The sequence below is a fragment of the Falco biarmicus genome, chromosome 4 (assembly GCF_023638135.1).
Source record: "Falco biarmicus isolate bFalBia1 chromosome 4, bFalBia1.pri, whole genome shotgun sequence".
NCBI lineage: Eukaryota > Metazoa > Chordata > Aves > Falconiformes > Falconidae > Falco > Falco biarmicus.
The window spans coordinates 40,219,142-40,235,847 of NC_079291.1; the positions used below are offsets into that span (position 1 = coordinate 40,219,142).

At 36.5% G+C, this 16,706-nt stretch overlaps 1 protein-coding gene across 1 annotated transcript in view; it reads left to right on the forward strand.

Annotated features, from left to right (window-relative positions):
* Positions 1-16,706, forward strand: part of STAM (signal transducing adaptor molecule) — a 35,804-nt gene that overhangs the window by 9,414 nt on the left and 9,684 nt on the right. Inside the window, exons 2-10 of the mRNA XM_056336127.1 lie at positions 1,732-1,816; positions 8,382-8,457; positions 8,540-8,635; positions 9,181-9,327; positions 9,593-9,683; positions 11,004-11,196; positions 11,508-11,602; positions 12,867-12,955; positions 14,639-14,726. Of these exons, the coding sequence (XP_056192102.1) occupies positions 1,732-1,816; positions 8,382-8,457; positions 8,540-8,635; positions 9,181-9,327; positions 9,593-9,683; positions 11,004-11,196; positions 11,508-11,602; positions 12,867-12,955; positions 14,639-14,726 (960 nt within the window). The remainder of the gene's footprint in view (positions 1-1,731; positions 1,817-8,381; positions 8,458-8,539; positions 8,636-9,180; positions 9,328-9,592; positions 9,684-11,003; positions 11,197-11,507; positions 11,603-12,866; positions 12,956-14,638; positions 14,727-16,706) is intronic.

Here is a 16,706-nt window from a genome sequence, read left to right on the forward strand (position 1 = left end):
CTCTCAATTTTTGCTTCACAGTTGACATGTTTCCTTTATGAACAAGATTTAAAAATCAAGACTTTCTCTGATTGTTAGCTATAGTAATCCTAAGGATGATTTGGAACAATAGTGGACTGAAAGAAAAATAAAGTGGTTGGTTTATCAGCTAGTATATCTTAGTGGTAGAGGTTAGCATGGTGTCTACCCAGAATTTTTCATATTTTTGTTGATTATGACCATTTTTTGTAATAAAATAAGTTTTCCAATTCAGTTTAAAGAGAGGAGGCAGTGCTCTCTTAATTTTTTTGAGAGAACATATAGAATTCTAAGTATCTTCTATGTAGGATTTCTGTATACTGCTTTGCTGTTTTCCTTGTGTCAGGCAGCACAAATGATGTGCTGTCATTCCAGTTGTATATGACAGTGTTTAATTTTTCCTCAGAAATACTTTGAGAGCACATAACTATAGAGCTTTGCTTTTCTGCATTTTTGTTCTGAATTAAACTAATTAACTGTAACCTACTTAAATTTGTAGGATAGAAAAACTCATTCATAAAGACAAGCCATCAATTCTGACATTAATAATTCTTTGTAACTTTTGGAGATTAGATGTTTTGCTTTGTTTTCTCTTCTCTGCAGTCTTGCAATTGCTAATACGGATAATCTTTCCTGGCGGAGAAGTTTTTATTGGAGATCTTTGCTTCCTTTCATAAAACTAAATACTTTGAGACATTCCCTGAGGGATCGTACTCGTTGCTGAGGCATATTCTGTGTTTTGTAGATTAAGAGATGAATATTAGATGAACCAGGGGTAGAAAACAAAGTTTGTGTACTGTTCTGTGCCCGTTCTCCTCCTGTTTGGTGAATAATGGAAACTGCTTGTGCATTCATTTATGCTCTCCAGTCCTGATCTGATCTGTCAGTGTTTAGATCATCTCCTGTTCAGCTGCACTGTAAGGCTCAGTGTCCTTTAACACTTCTATTTAATGGTATCCTCTGAGTACTTAAGCTTTTCTGGGGAAGAAATAGGGAGAGACTCTCTTTTTTTCTGAAGTGGAATCTATTTCTTCTCCACCTACCCTCTCCATTTCTTTACTCTTCAGCAGGGACACTTTTTGTCCTATTCGAAAGATTTGGAAGAAGGGGTTCCGGTGGCTTCTATGAGATTAGCGTTGGTTTAGCAGTCTTTATAGCTGAGGAGAGTGTGCAATATATATCATCAAAGCAGAGATGAAGATGGGGGCATAAAAGTTTAGTGATTATCAATGAGTTGTTGAATCCTCCTTGCTGAGTTGTAATACCTAGAAAGGAAATGCAAGACACAGCAATTTAGTGGCTGTTGAAGTGGTCAATGCAGTTGTATCTGACTCAGCAGCGAACTAGAGCTTTGGTTGTTTATATCCTATTAAACTTTATAGTTCCAAATGAAAAAAAATACAAATATCTGTTGATAGTTATAATACTTTTGTCATACTCTGGGTATATCTTTATTATGTGGGAAAACAACCTTAAAATATATATTTGCTTATGAGTTTAAATTCACGGCCATGAGTAGACATGCAAAAGTTAAAAATAATTAGATATAACAGTTTTAATATATGAATTTATTAAATACAAGGATTTTTCATGCATTTAGCAATATACAGAAAGGTACTATTGCGACGTCTTTGTTGAGAATTTTGTTAAATTCTTTTACTTGTTTATTTTTTTAAAATTTGTATTTTGATTTACTTATACTTTATTCATCAGAGAAAGCAACCAGTGAGATGAACACTGCAGAAGACTGGGGCCTCATCTTGGACATCTGTGATAAAGTTGGACAGTCACGCACAGGGTAAGTGACTTTAGAAATTTCCTCCCCACTTTTTAAAGTTTGTTATTTCAGTGTTATACGTAGATGAGAGGAATGAAATTTTTGTTATCTTGTATACTTTTGCAACAGCTTGATTTAATTCAGATTTGTTACAAGTAAAAGGAAAATGTATGGATTTTCTGCTCAATCATTTTGCAATTCTTCCTTTGGAGATACTAGCTGATGTTAAAATGAGGACTTGTGTTCAGCAGCTTTTTAGCAATATAACAGAATAAACAAACTGATATGTTTTAGCAGTGTCACTGTAAACCCAGGAGATATCATGAGGGATTTTTCTTACAGAATCACAATCTGGGTTGGAGGTGACCTCCAGAGGTCATCTAGTCCAACCCCCCAGCTTCAAACAGGTCTAATTACATCGGGTTCGTCAGGACTGTGTCGAGTCATGAATGCCTCCAACGTCAGAGTTTCCACAGCCTCTGTGGGCCACACATTTCAGTATTTAACTACCCTCACAGTCAGTGGGTAAACAAATAAATAATCCTGCATTCTGCTTCCAATTTCCCCAGTCCCAGTTTATCTGTTGCATCTTATCCTATGACTGTGCAGCTCTAAGAAAGTTTGGCTGCACCTTCTATGCATTCTCTGATTAAGTAGTTGTAGAAAGCAGTAAGGTCCCCTTTTAGTTCACTCTTCTCAAAACCGAAAGCAGCTCTCCATCTCCCTGCATGTGACCATCCTGGCAGCCCTCCACTGGACTTCCTGCAGTGCATCAATATCCCCCTTGCACTGGGGAGCCCCAGACTGGACAAGTACTCCAGATACACTCTTACAAGTGCAGAACAGAGGGGAAGGATCACTTCCCTGGCCCTGTTAGCTTCGCTGGCCACTTGCTTGACCCAGGATACGTTTGGTTGTCTGCTGCCAGGCTGCCCTGCTGACACCTGTTACCCAATGGGGCCTGCAGATCCTTTCTTGCAGAGCTGCTTTTTAGGTGGTCACCTCCTGGCCTTTGCTGGTGCAGACCATATGAAATGCAACACCTTGCCCTTGTTCTTGTTGAACTTGAATTCCAGTCTGCCCATTTCTCCAGCCTGTCCAGGCCCCTCTGGATATTAGCCCTGCCCTCCAGTATATTGATTGCTCCCCTCCAGTTTGCTGTTGTCAGTAAAGTTGCTGAGAGTGCGCTGCCTCCCATCATTCAGGTTATTAGCGAAGGCATTTAAGCACTGTTGGTTCCAGCAGAGAACCCTGCTAGTTACTGCCCACTAGCTGGAATTTGCATCGCTGGTGACAACTCTTTGAGCGTAGGAGGCCAGCCAGTTTTCCACCCACCTTATTAACATTTTATCCAGCCCATATTTCACCAATTGGGTAATGAGGAAACTATATGAGCTTCAACTCTATGTCGAAACTTTGCTAAAACCAAGGTATAAAACATCTGCTGCGCTTCCCTTGTCCTCACCACCAGACCACCAGTGTCTTTGTCACAGAAAGCAATGAGGTTCTGTGTTTCTTCCCCTTGTTTTGAGAAGCTATTTCTGATGTCAGGGCTTCGATAAATGTACATATTGAAAATGTGTTATTAAATTAAACACATCTTAACATGGGCCACTAGTGCTTCCATTAATGATTCTTTACTGAACTCTGTCATGGAATTTATACACGCACTTGTTTTTTGGACATGAAAAGATAAAGTGTAATTTGAGTTAACAAATAAAAAAATACAGTTTAAAGGAATTATTTCAATGTATTTACAGTGGTTTTATTCAATGTAGCATTAAGCTTTGGAAGTGTTTTAAATACATCTTCTCCCAGCATTCCCTGTAACAATTCAGGTAAGGAATAGCCTCAAAAAGAGAGGTTTGCCATTGCTGCTGTTTAATGAATGGCTTCGCTGAGAACAACTTGGATTGCCTTGTAAAACTGCGGGAAACAGTATGAGATGCCAGACAGCATATTCCCACCTGGGACTTTTGTTCCAAAGGACAGGTTTGCAAATAAGCTTATTCCTTGGGATTAGAGATGGTCTTTAGAGGAGTACTTATAAATAGCATAGTGAGGCTTCTGTGCTGTTGTGTATAACAGTGGCTAAGGTAACAGCTGGCTAGTTAAATAATGTTTCATATTAATCTGCATATGTAAAACTGCATTTCTACTCCTTGTGCATGTTGATGCTGAGCATGTAACAATATTATTGAAGGCTTCAGTATTCTGTTTAATCACTGAAAGCATTTCCACATGCAAGACTTAGTTTCACAGCAACTTACTGAACAATGCTTAAATGTAAGTAGTTGCAAGAGACAGCTGCTTGGGAATACAGACAGAACTGGAGAGTGTCTGGTAATGTGCAGCTAGGTTTTTCTGGGACAGCTGGAATTTCTGTTATGATTTGTGGGGTTTGTTTATTTGTGTATGGTTTTGTTGTTGTGTTGTGTTTTTTATTAAAACAGTGGTTTTATCCTGGCTGTGACTTCAACCTTTGTAATATTTATCCTGTTTGTAATAGGCTTGTTGCTTAAATTCAGATTCTGTTAAAACTTACTGATAGTGGATTTTCTTTGATTTGATGTATTATGTCATGCCATGGAAAGATAAAGTAAGACAAACTTCCCCATTAAGGAGTTTAAATCTGATGTGCCACAGTGTTTGAAATTCTCCTGCAGTTTAAGTTCCTGTGGCAAGGATGCTAGTCTTAACTGGTATCTACTTTAACCTTTTAACCAATTCTGGTCCAATACAAGCTGTGTGTTGCTGTTTTTGGTAGAGGTTTAGATTATAAAATCTCTGGTTTATGGGTTTTCTTTGTACTGTTCTGTAAGCCTCATTGTATGTCTGCAGCATTTTAGATGCAGAATGTCTTACACCTGAAACAGCAGGAAACTGGAAGGACTTAAGTCACTTTAAGTCTCGCAGTGTTACATGGCACATTGTCTCATTTAGATCTGCCAACAGTTTGTTTGCATCTGGGGAAACTGTTGAAACCTGTTATGCTACAAAGGTCCTACATTTTCTCTTAAGATAAATTAGTTACAGTTCAGTAGCAGAATTGCTACTGTTAATTTTTACATTGCAGTACCTTAGTCACAGAGAATCACCAATAGCTAAACATTTTATCTTTCTTCCCTTAATACAACCAATTTAAACAGGCTTTAATAATTAGAATTCCACTGAATCTCTCCCTTTGACCATTTCCTCTATTTTTTGTGAGTTTCAAAATTTAATTAATTTAGTGTTGATGCTGGAATTTTCATAGAAAACCCTGGAAAGACAGTATATTCTGTAATATTTTTAATAATATGCCTTGTTTATAATGGCATATATGAAGTATTGCCATACGTAGTATGGAATTAACTCAATACTTTCTGCATGTTTCACATCAGGTTTTTAAGATTATCTAAAATTTGTCTAAAAGACAACACATTTTTTTCATTTCTGAATTTAAGGACTAATACAGATCAGCAGTTGTATATTACGTTGTTTGCATCAGATTTTTTGGGAGTACTGGTAATTCAGTGAGCAAGTTGCCTTTTCAACATGGAAACATGATTAAAAAAAAGGTTTTACCATTAAAGGCAATCTTTTTTTCTGTTTTTCTACAGCAATATTGAAAACTTGTTTATGTTAAAAACTTTTATTGTATTTGACTGACGTTTAAAATCATCTGACTACAGGATAGGTTAGATTTTTGCTTTGTTATAAAATGCTTACACAGCACAACTGAATCTATAGTTTATCAGCTCTGGGTAAAATAACATTGTAAAATTTGGATGATTCATTAAGCAGGATAAAAACGAAAACTAAAGGCCACATGTGGTGTATTGCAGCATGAAGCACCCCACCCCCTGCCTCCCCACTGTCACTTCAGTGCTGGCCGTTCCTAAGTCTAATTCTGTTTGCATTTGGCTTTGGGATAGTTCTACCTTTTGTGTTAACTTAATGAGACACATCAGTATTTAGGTTTGAAACTATCACAACTTCAGTTTTTGTCCAGAAAAGCTACTTACTAAAAACAATGGCTGAAAAAAACATTAAGCCAGTGACTGGGAGAATACTCCAATGCTTAATAAAATAGAAATCTTCATTGCAGCACTCTCTGTTGGGGGTGGGTACTGGAAAGTTTTCATTGAGAAATGGTTTGTCTATATTGCTGCTTGCCTAACTTTGTCCTGATTCCTTATGAATTAATCATTGCCTCAGTGAGTCAGTACTCTGGTTAGCCGATTCTTCTTTGGGTTTTTTTGTGCCTGTTCATACCAGAGAGAACAGTAAAATTGCTTACTTGATAGTCTTCCAAACTACCTTCTATTCCCCTCCCCCCACTCACCCCCCAAGTTACCCAGTCTCAGTAGCATTTTACAAAGTCTTTGCAATGTTTGTCTAACAGGGTCACCAGGAAGCTCTTTGACTGGCTTGTTTCTGAAGGAGCAAGGAAGAAAACTGAGTCACCTATGTAATCTTGAGCCCCACAGTCAGTTACCTTGGACTGTAAATGAAAAATAAATTTCTGAAAACATATGAAATGTTCTGTGCAGAGTTGTATTTTTAGATTCTGATTGCTGTTAATTTTGTATTTGTTAAATAAAATATAATCAAATACCTTAATTTTTACTCCCTAAAACTAAAACTGAAATTTATTGTGAATGTTTTCTGGAGATATTAGTATATAATACCATAGCTTCTGTTGTAGCTTGCCCTATTTTACCCTTACTGAATTGTTTTTCCCACTCACTGTGCTGCATCTGAAATTTTGATTATAGAATCATTGGAGCAGAACTGTGGCCCAATGTGTGTATAGTATGGTCTGGAAAGATGGCTAATAACAGAATTCCGTTCTTGCGGGCTGTGTGCCTTCCCTCTGATTTCTGCGTAGTGCTTCTCATAGTTTACAAACTAAATTTTATGATTAATTAATTTGAAGTAAAAATAAGGATTACAGTTCTGTCTGGAATATGGATTCTTAGTCTGTGTGACTAAATATTGGTAAACCCAGCATTTTTTTTTTCTGTAGATGTAATCAAAAGATTTATTTTAAACATTCGAGCATGTTAAAACATTAACAATTGAATATTGATAATTTCTGTTAAATATAGGGGCAAATAGATATTTTTTGTTAAATTTATTAAGGTGGTTTTGTGAATTACCGAGGGGTTTCTTGTTGGTATTTTACCTTTTCATAATTGTACTTGACACATGTGGAAGATTGTTTGGCTTTGAGGCTTTCTTGTTACTGTATTACTTTTTAATAAGACTTTGGATTCCTTAATAAAAAAAAACCTTGGGGTAATGGTCCTGTTTCTGAACTGCTATGGTCTTGGTCCTGCATCCTACCTCTATAAATACTGGCTTCACAGTTAATGGACATGCACTTTTTTGTGTTTGCACTCCTATAACATTGATGTCGTCCTCAGAAATTAATGGTTAAAAAGCGCAGTTATTTCTGAAAATTTTAGCATGTGTTCTTTCTCAATTAAAGGGAACATATGATAAGTCTTGGATAATTAATAGATAAAAGGCAGTGCTTGTCTTATAGCCTTCATTTGTAATAATTGCTTATATGAAGGTATACACTAAGTGGTATGTCGTCTTGCTGTGTGACAGCATTTTCTATAATTAGTACTACTAAATATGAGGTGGACATTTCTGTAAAATGTAGACACTGCCAAATATAGTATAGCCAAGCAGTGGTGTAACTTATACCTAAGTTTCGTATTAGTTCTTGGGTATCAGTTCAATAGAAAAAAAAAGTATTGCTTAGAAAAAAAAAAAAGTTACTATAAATAATCCAGAAATGCATAAAAATCTTCTAGTTTAAATTTACCACCTTTTTTCTTCTTCCCCTACTTAACCCCTTTCAAGGTTATCTTTTCAGGGCTATTCAACAGCTAATGCTTGTATGCCCATGATAAGTCCTACCCCAGCCTCGCTCAGCGTTCTACCACCTTTAAAGACAGAAGAAAATAATAGAAAGTCACACAGGTTTTAATACACTAAACTATGCCTGAAACTCCCATTCAAACTTTCTTAAATTCTCTTTTCACATTGTTTCTACCTACCGCAACATTAGGTGAAACCTGTAATTAATTCTGTGTTGAATTGTTTTGAAACTTTGATACAGAATGTCTAACAATTTTTTAGCACTTGTTGGTTCATTGCATATCTTCTTTATAAATGTTCCTCTGCTGATTAAAAGAGACTCTGAGAAATGTAATTAAAAAGGTAGCAAAAGGGTGTTGGTAATCAGTACCTAAGCAAATGCGCTCATGTGTGTGAGTGAAGTTCGGGGAAGTAGGTATATGGACTACAGAGAACTACAGTTCTCTGTTTGTAAGGGATTTTATGCATTTCTGGAGTAATTACAGTAATTCTTTCTAACTACAAAAGGTAATGTAACTTTCTGAGAGGTTTTGATAACTAAGAAAGCTAGCAAACCTACAGATAGATATGGCTACAGCTGCTACTAGTGTATTTTTTTTATTGTTGCGCTTATACGCTGCTAAATAATTTACTGATGATGTTTAGGAGAGCTTGCTATCAGTTAGTGTTCATTCCACTAAATTTTTTAAAATCTGTTTTATTTTTTTAGGCCTAAGGACTGTCTCCGTTCTATTATGAAGAGAGTGAACCATAAAGATCCCCATGTTGCTATGCAAGCATTAACAGTAGGTTCCTTTTTATGTAGTGCTTTTCCTTCGTGAAAAGTTACATTGCAAAACATCTGAGTTTTAATCTTTCTGTCTTTAGCTTCTAGGTGCATGTGTATCAAATTGTGGCAAAATCTTTCATTTAGAAGTCTGTTCAAGAGATTTTGCCAGTGAAGTAAGCAATGTGTTGAATAAGGTAATGTATTTCTTTGATTTATATAATTCATAGAAAAGAAAAATCAGACAGAAAATTGGGGTGATCTGGAAGTGGAATGGAATCTACTTTTGGAAGATAGGAAATTTGGTGGCTGGGGGAAGGATACAAGTTTACTGGGAAGACTGTGTCAGGAAGTCTTTTCTCACAGCCATGGTTACTTATGTATTCTGTTTGGGGGAGGTGAGGTGTGGTGTGTTGATTGATAAATATACAAATTCATTTTCACATTAAATGACAACAGTGAAACACTAAATACAGATGTGGTGAAATGGAGATAATACAGGGCTTTTATATAACCTTGTTTTTCTTTATTTTGGGCCTAGTACATATTTTACTAGTACAAACACAATTCTGGTGTACTGTTCTCCCTTTCTTAACTAAGATATCCCTTAGTGATAAATTTGACTCCAAAATAAAGTGTCTATACAGTTTATATTCACAGTAACATAACATGAAATTATTTCAAATTAAGGAATTAAGAACAGATTCCTACATTATTTAACTACTTTCTACTGTTCTTGCAGGGTCATCCAAAAGTTTGTGAAAAGCTGAAAGCCCTTATGGTGGAATGGACTGATGAATTCAAGAATGACCCACAGCTTAGTTTAATATCTGCTATGATAAAAAATCTTAAGGAGCAAGGAGTTACTTTCCCAGCTATTGGTTCACAGGTATGTTAAATTTTGTGGTTGTTCTTAAAGGAGATGACAAATTCTTTTTATCCTCAGCTCTGTATTTTACAGTTTGTAGTCTTGAATTCTATAATGTGTTTAGGGAACAAAATGAAAACTCTTGTCTTAATAAAATGTTCCTTTGAGGTATGAAATGCTCTCACTCGAGATTTTTATATTGCAGATGAATAAAATCAAAATGATGAACTTAATGCTTTGTTGGTTTTTTGTTGAATCTGTTTTTACATCTTTCACTTTTGGCTAGGCTGCTGAACAGGCAAAAGCAAGTCCAGCTCTAGTTGCCAAAGATCCTGGTACAGTAGCCAACAAAAAGGAAGAGGAGGATTTAGCTAAAGGTGAGTGCATTTACTCGCTGATCTGATGAATATATTGGTAAATATCAGGTAAAGCAGGAACAAATGTTTTACTTCCTTCCTTTGTCTATTTATGGATTGTGGTTACAATTTCTATTCCTTTCTTTTTGTACCCTTCATGGAGGGTTAGCGATTAAAAATGTTCTGTGGGTAAAAAAATCTAAAAAAATTCCTGGTTCACTATATGAATGAAGTTCTTGCACTAGTATTTGGTGGACGGTTTGCAGTTTCTCATCTTTGATAGGATTTTTTTGTTGTTGTTTAGGTATTTTCTAATATAACCTTGATAAGTCATAAATCTAATCTAATATTGATTTATTTAAATCGCCATTAGCCCATCTCTCTATGTTACTAATGGTTTCTTCAACAGTTGACCCTCCAAAATCTAGCTTTAATGGGATCTGTATCTCAAAGGCTTATATTCTGTGTGTTTTCTCTAATGTTTATTTTCTGCGTTCTGTGTCTTAAACATGTCTCTTAAGCATGACCATTTTTTTCACAAACTTGGAGGAGTTTAATATGAGTTGAAACCTTTCTGCTCAGTCAAGTTTAATTGAAGATGACCAAGAAATGTAAAATTTTTCAAGAAATGACAGGGAGAGAAAAGGAGTGGACAAAGTTTTGCATTTCTAAGCAAAAATAATTTTCTTAATTATGACTTAAGGAGGCACTTTTTTACTGGGAGGGTGACATAGCACTGGCACAGGTTGCCTAGGGAGGCTGTGGAATCTCCATCCTTGGAGATATTCAAAAGCTGTCTGGACGTAATCCTGGGCAGCCAGCTCTAGGTGACCCTGCTTGAGCAGGGAATTGGACAACACGATCTCCAGAGGTGTCTTCCAACCTCAGGCCGTCTGTGCCATTCTGTGAATCCTGGCTCAAGACCCCTGATCTAAAAGAGAAACAGTGTGTACCTGAACGGCTGTATCTTTTTCATGTTTCAAGCAATCTGGAAAAGTTCAACATCGTCTGTTTGCTAGCAAGAATGTAAATACATCAGTTCAAGGCAATAACAATAATATAAAAAAATGGATGACTTCACTGAGTTAACCCATTTGTGCTTAAGTGTTATTTATTTCTCCTGTCCATATTGAAAGCCTCAGTAAATCTATGGGCAGAATTGTGCTCTCTAGTTGTAAAACATCTTTTTGGTTTTTTACCATTATTTATAAGTGAAAGGCAGAAGTTGATTATGAAGCAACAGGAATGACATTAATACTGAACGTTTTCACAGAATTAATTTTCATATCATTCAGCCTGTTTTTATAGGGAATTTTCATGTGAATAACTCTTCTTTTGTAGCTATTGAACTGTCACTAAAAGAACAAAGGCAACAGCAAACAGCACTTTCCAGTTTGTACCCAAGCACCTCAAGCCTTTTAACAAATCACAAACATGAGGGCCGAAAGGTTCGTGCAATCTATGATTTTGAGGCTGCTGAAGACAACGAATTAACTTTTAAAGCTGGAGAACTTATAACTATCCTTGATGACAGGTAATACATTTAGACTACCTATGATAAATTTATTAGACTGTAAAAATCAATCAGGAGTAATCATATCTTCTATGTAGAAGCATACATTGGGATACAATTGCAATAGAATAAATTTACATGTTAAATACTTTAATTATTTGCTAGATTTTTAACATACTGATGTTATTGCATAAAGATTCTTAGGTAAAGATGTCTGTGTATGTATAAGTCATGTAAATGCCTTGTACAGTGCAGTTCTTTGGAAAATTCCATGTGAGTATGGATATTTTTATGTATGGGGGTTTTAATAATTTCTTTTTTTTAATCTTTAGTGATCCAAATTGGTGGAAAGGGGAAACTCATCAGGGTATAGGATTGTTTCCGTCTAATTTTGTCACAGCTGATCTTTCTGCTGAGCCAGAAATGAGTAAGTAACTTTACAAGGGATATTTCTCTATTGATTTACTTTCTCTGTTTCCTTTCCCTTATGATAGAGTTCAGTTGCAAGTTAATATGATACTCAAAGTAAAAACGCGGGAGCATTTGCTGTGCTGTTACAAACAACAGTCATAACTTTATGTATTAGACCAAGGTTGCCCAAGCTGGCATCTGCTGAAAAATGCTGCCTGCTGCTGGCTTTGTCAGTAGCTTCCTTGAAACTCATTTAACAACTCCATTGACACCTAGACAAATTTGGGCAACAACTTTTTTTTCCAAATTGCCTTTTTGCCTGGTTGCAATGGTACATATCTAATCAAGGAAAAACTGAAGGCCTTTGGGTATACAGGAATCGGAGAAGGTTACCACTGTTTAAACAATTCAAGAAACCTACAGCTGTAGATTTGCTCTGTGTGTGTGTAACTGAAGGAGTTTTTTTCTGCATACTGGTTATCTTCTTTTATCTATTTATATGAGTCTAACCTACTCTAAATGTTTAATAAAAATATTAAATATTAGACAAGGTTTTAATATTCTAGAACTGGTTTATGTAAATCTGATGGGTTTGCAAGATTGATCTCCCGTGCTCTTAATATGAATGTGCCAAAGGTATGAGCAGGTCAGCAGAATTACATGCTGTAGGAGTCATCTGTTCTATGTTAAGACTAACTGATAATAGTAGTGTGATAAGAGTAGTATTTGGCTTTTTTCCCAAATATATAGCTTTTTTGTTGTGGCCTCCACTACAAAGGAGTGAGATGCTTTTGCAGGTACTATTTGGGGGAGAAGGAATAGCAAAATTTGAAAACTTTCAATTCTATACTTTGTTCTGGAGAAAAGAAGGCTCTGGTTTGTCATAGGTTACTTTATCAGTTTTCTCTTAAACCTGATTCATTAGCTCTATTTCTTCCAATCACTCTCTCTCAGTCTCTTTTTCTGATGGCTTATTAAGAAGTATGTTATGTTCAGGGAGACTACAATAAAGACATTTACTTGCTAACACATGTTTTTGTTGACCTTATGTGGACTGATACCTTTTTTATGCAATTTACAGATTCATTTAAAAAGATTGTTTATGTCTTTGGAGATGGTTTTGGCCTTCAAATGTTAACAAAACACTGGGTTTTTTTGAATTTTCACAGTAGATGTTTCAAATGCAAAGAACTTAGCCAACATACTAGCTGTATAACATTTACATCATTGTTCTGTTTAGTTTTATTTTCTAAAATAAAGTCTGCCTGTCTATCTTACAGTGAAAGCTGAGAAGAAAACAGTGCAGTTCAGTGACGAAGTTCAAGTAGAGACAATAGAACCTGAGCCTGAACCGGTTTATATTGATGAAGTAAGCATGATAAAAGCCCTGTTTTCCATCTGCTGGTACAATTAAATGTGTGATGTTAAACAGTTTCATCCTGTACTTCAAAAGCAATTTGAAATATCAGGAGAACATAATCGAAAGAGAATGGGAAGGGAAAGTTGATTTAAATTAAAAAAATAATATCTGCAGTATTCGAGTTTGTTCATGTGCCTTGAAGTTCTTGGGAATTTCTGAAACTGAATTTGGAAACTGCATTCTATTTAGGGCCCTGCTCCAAGGTTATACAGCTGTTCACCTTCAGACCAGAAGCTTGGTGTGGAGTGATGCATTTACTTCCAAGTTTTGCTTTAAGTACTTTAGGATACCTCAGAGTTACCCATCTTGAATGCTGTCTTAGGTTTATTTCCAGAATAACCACTGCTGTCTTCTTCCAGTCTGAAAGACCTCTTTCCCTCTGTGAAAACTGTGATCTTTTTGTTGCTCCATAAGCAGTATTTAGTAAGATTTACACAATCTCACCGCAGCGGTTCTGCAAGGTTCCGAAGAACTCTCAGCCCATATTTTTCCCCTGCCTTTCCCCACCACCTTGTTCTTTTTCTTCTCTCCCTCCTGGGGGGCTTAGAATTGTTATCTTTAGAATTTTCCATGGCCTTCTATTTCTTTCTTAACTAGGGTTCTGTCATTGTTTTTTGAAATGCAAAATCAGTTACTGCCTTTCTAAAGTCCTGTTTAACTCCTGCCTCAAATACTCTTCTTCCCAAGAGATACTAGTTTGTAATCTGCTGAAACAGCTTATCTCAGGCCTGCCTTGAGGTGCCTTCCAGCTTTTGTCTTCTGTGATTCCTGGTTGGTTTATGTTATAGTGGCTTGTTTTCTTTTTAGAATTACCATAGTATTATTTTTAAGGAAGTAAGTAATTTGGCTTCTTCCTGCCTTTCCTGGGGTTAGGGAAGAAAAAGCATGGGTTTAGTTATATGACCTGTATAACTCTGGCCTGTTAAAGGCTATTTATTTGATAGCACTCAGCTAAAAAGTGATTTTTAATACTTTATATCTAATATTTGTTTAAACAATATAACTCACTCTGAGACATATTTTTCAAAGAGGTTATGCCTGTTAATTTTCTACCCTTTGGTATTTTTATAACTGGGTTGCACTTAAAATGGTTAGTCAAGGATTACTTATTCTGAAGTCAACTGTGTAACCCCTCCAAACATCACGTTAACAAAATCCTTTCATATATAAATTAGTAATGACATTGCTCATGTGCTGATAGGCCTTATACACTTACATTTAAAAAATGCAAGAGGTTTTTCAGTACCCGTCTCTTTCTAAATTACTCAATGTATTCTGTGAAAACATTACCACTAATCCCACCAGGTGGTGGTATTGCCTATGTGATAACTAAAATTGAAAAATGGAAACTGCTTAGAAAATACTGTTTAAAAGGAAATTTAGGAGTAAAGGGGTATTCTGCACATTCCATTTGTTATTACTAATAATTTTTATAATTTGGCTTTTCCTTGTTTAAGCATCTTAGTTCCTGTAAAGTAACATGTATGATTTGTATTTTCTTAAAGTTAGTCTAGATGACTTCCAAGTCCCAGGATATCCAAATGGCTGTTGTAAATAGCTGCCTTAATTTACTCTCCTGAAAGTGTTAATTCTCACCCCACATATGCCCTAATTACACAATTTGTGTTCTAGGATAAAATGGACCAGCTCTTGCAGATGTTGCAAAGTGCAGATCCATCTGATGACCAGCCAGACCTCCCAGAATTGCTTCATCTTGAGGGTAAGAAGATCTCATGGCTTCATTTTGTTGTTGTTTTCCTCTCTAGTCATTACCTGTATCAAAACAAATTGAAACTACTTCAGCTTCATGTGCATGCCCCAAGCATGCCTGAGAAAAGTGCCTGACCCATAATTATATTCTTATTTCCTGTTTCCCACATCTAAGAGACCAAAGTGCAAAATTTTAGCTTAAAACAAGCCCACTCCTCTTGCAAGAAAACTATATTTTGTATTCTTTTCTTTTTCAAGACCCAGGAATACTTAGTTCAATCTCATATATTCATTTTTTTTCTCTTTTTTCTTCTTAGAGTAGCACAGCATGAGTTGCAAAAGGAGTGTAAGGAAGATTCCGCGAGAGGAAGCAGAAGTACTACTGAGGCTTAGAATAGACCTGTGGGTGTCCCCCAGTCTTTTTGCTTGCATGAATATTTCTATAGGACTTTAATATCAAACAAATATGTTACAGAATGGTAAAAATTCTAGTCCTTTAGACTCGAATTGAATGCCTCTTCAAAGAGGCATTATAGACCATTTTACCTGGGTTGATAAATGCACCAAAATTTTTGGAAGGGATCTTCAGAGAAGGAAGAAACTTACCAATTATGAGACAGAACATTGGCTTAAACGAACAATTCAGATAAGACTGGACTTTGTTAAGAAAAATGGCAGATTCCAAATCTATCTAGAAGTTAGTCAGGAAGAAAGTGCGTAGGCTTGTAAGCTTTGGATATCTCCCATCTTTCAACACCCATCTGGTTCATCATACCTGTAAGTGAATCCCGTGTTAGGTACTGTACATCAGTGATGTGTCTGCACATATTCTAGTTTCACTAAAGCTAAAGGGCTATAAAAAGAAACATGAATGGTTTTATTCTTTCAAGTACCAAATACAGCTATAGAGGCTTGTTGTCTAAGAAGCAGATTGCCCCTATCTGGTCCAGGACAGAGGCAAAGAAATTAAAGGTGTGCTTGTCAACCAACCTGCAGATACAGCTTACGTTAGGGTCTCCTTTCAAAACACATTGTGAGATCGTTAGAGCAATGCTGAGTTTTATATTAAACAGTGGGACTGCTCCTAGAATCTCAAAGCTGTAGTGTAGTCGGGTGATTGCTCCCCAGCTACCTTCAACAGCACTTGCCAAACATGGCTGCATATATTTCAGCAGTGCTATATTCAAGACTGTACTGGCTTTGCGCTCAAGTAGGCCTTGGGTAGATACTACTTCTGGCATAGGTTCTGGGAATTTTGCTATAGATGTATGTTGGATCTTGGGTTCCTACCAGTGGTGGCAGGTGCTGATCAGTATTTGACAAAAACCCACTTCATTTTCTTCTGCCATCCAGATGTCAAGTCACAAATGTGTTTCAATTGCAGAGCTCATCCCAACACTCTCAGGAGCCCCGGGTTTGTTTGTGGCTGGCAGCAGTGCGGTCATTGTGTTAGTGTACAGACATCTAAGCAATCCTTGTCATGCCTTCTACCACACTTTGTGTTATAAATAAAAAAAGATAGAATTTACACCAGGTTTTACATCTTTTCCCAGCATTTCTGCTAATGTGTTAGTGCTCCCAAGTTCAAAGAAGCATACGGGTGCCTTTCATACAACTCCTCTTTCACCTGGCGTTGCCTTCAAGGAACACATCAGTGATGCCCTTTCACCCATCATGGCCCAGAGGCTTTCAGGGCCTTCTGCATCTCTCATTTGGGAAAACTGGGAGGGAAGGCACTGTTCCAGGGCTGCTTGTAATGCATTTCGGGCATATTTGATGCCTGAATCTTTTTTTTTTCCTCATCTCTCGGTTTGAACGTTGAGTGGCTCTTGGTGTTAAACACATCTCTTGGTTAGTAAATAGTTCATGCTTGGCTAAGTGGGCACCTTTTGCATTCTGGTGTAGGGTTAGACTGCAGTATCGCCTTTCAGCTTCCTTGTCTCTTTATTTTTAAGTTTGAAAACCTCTGTCTTTCTGTTAGTTAACTGGT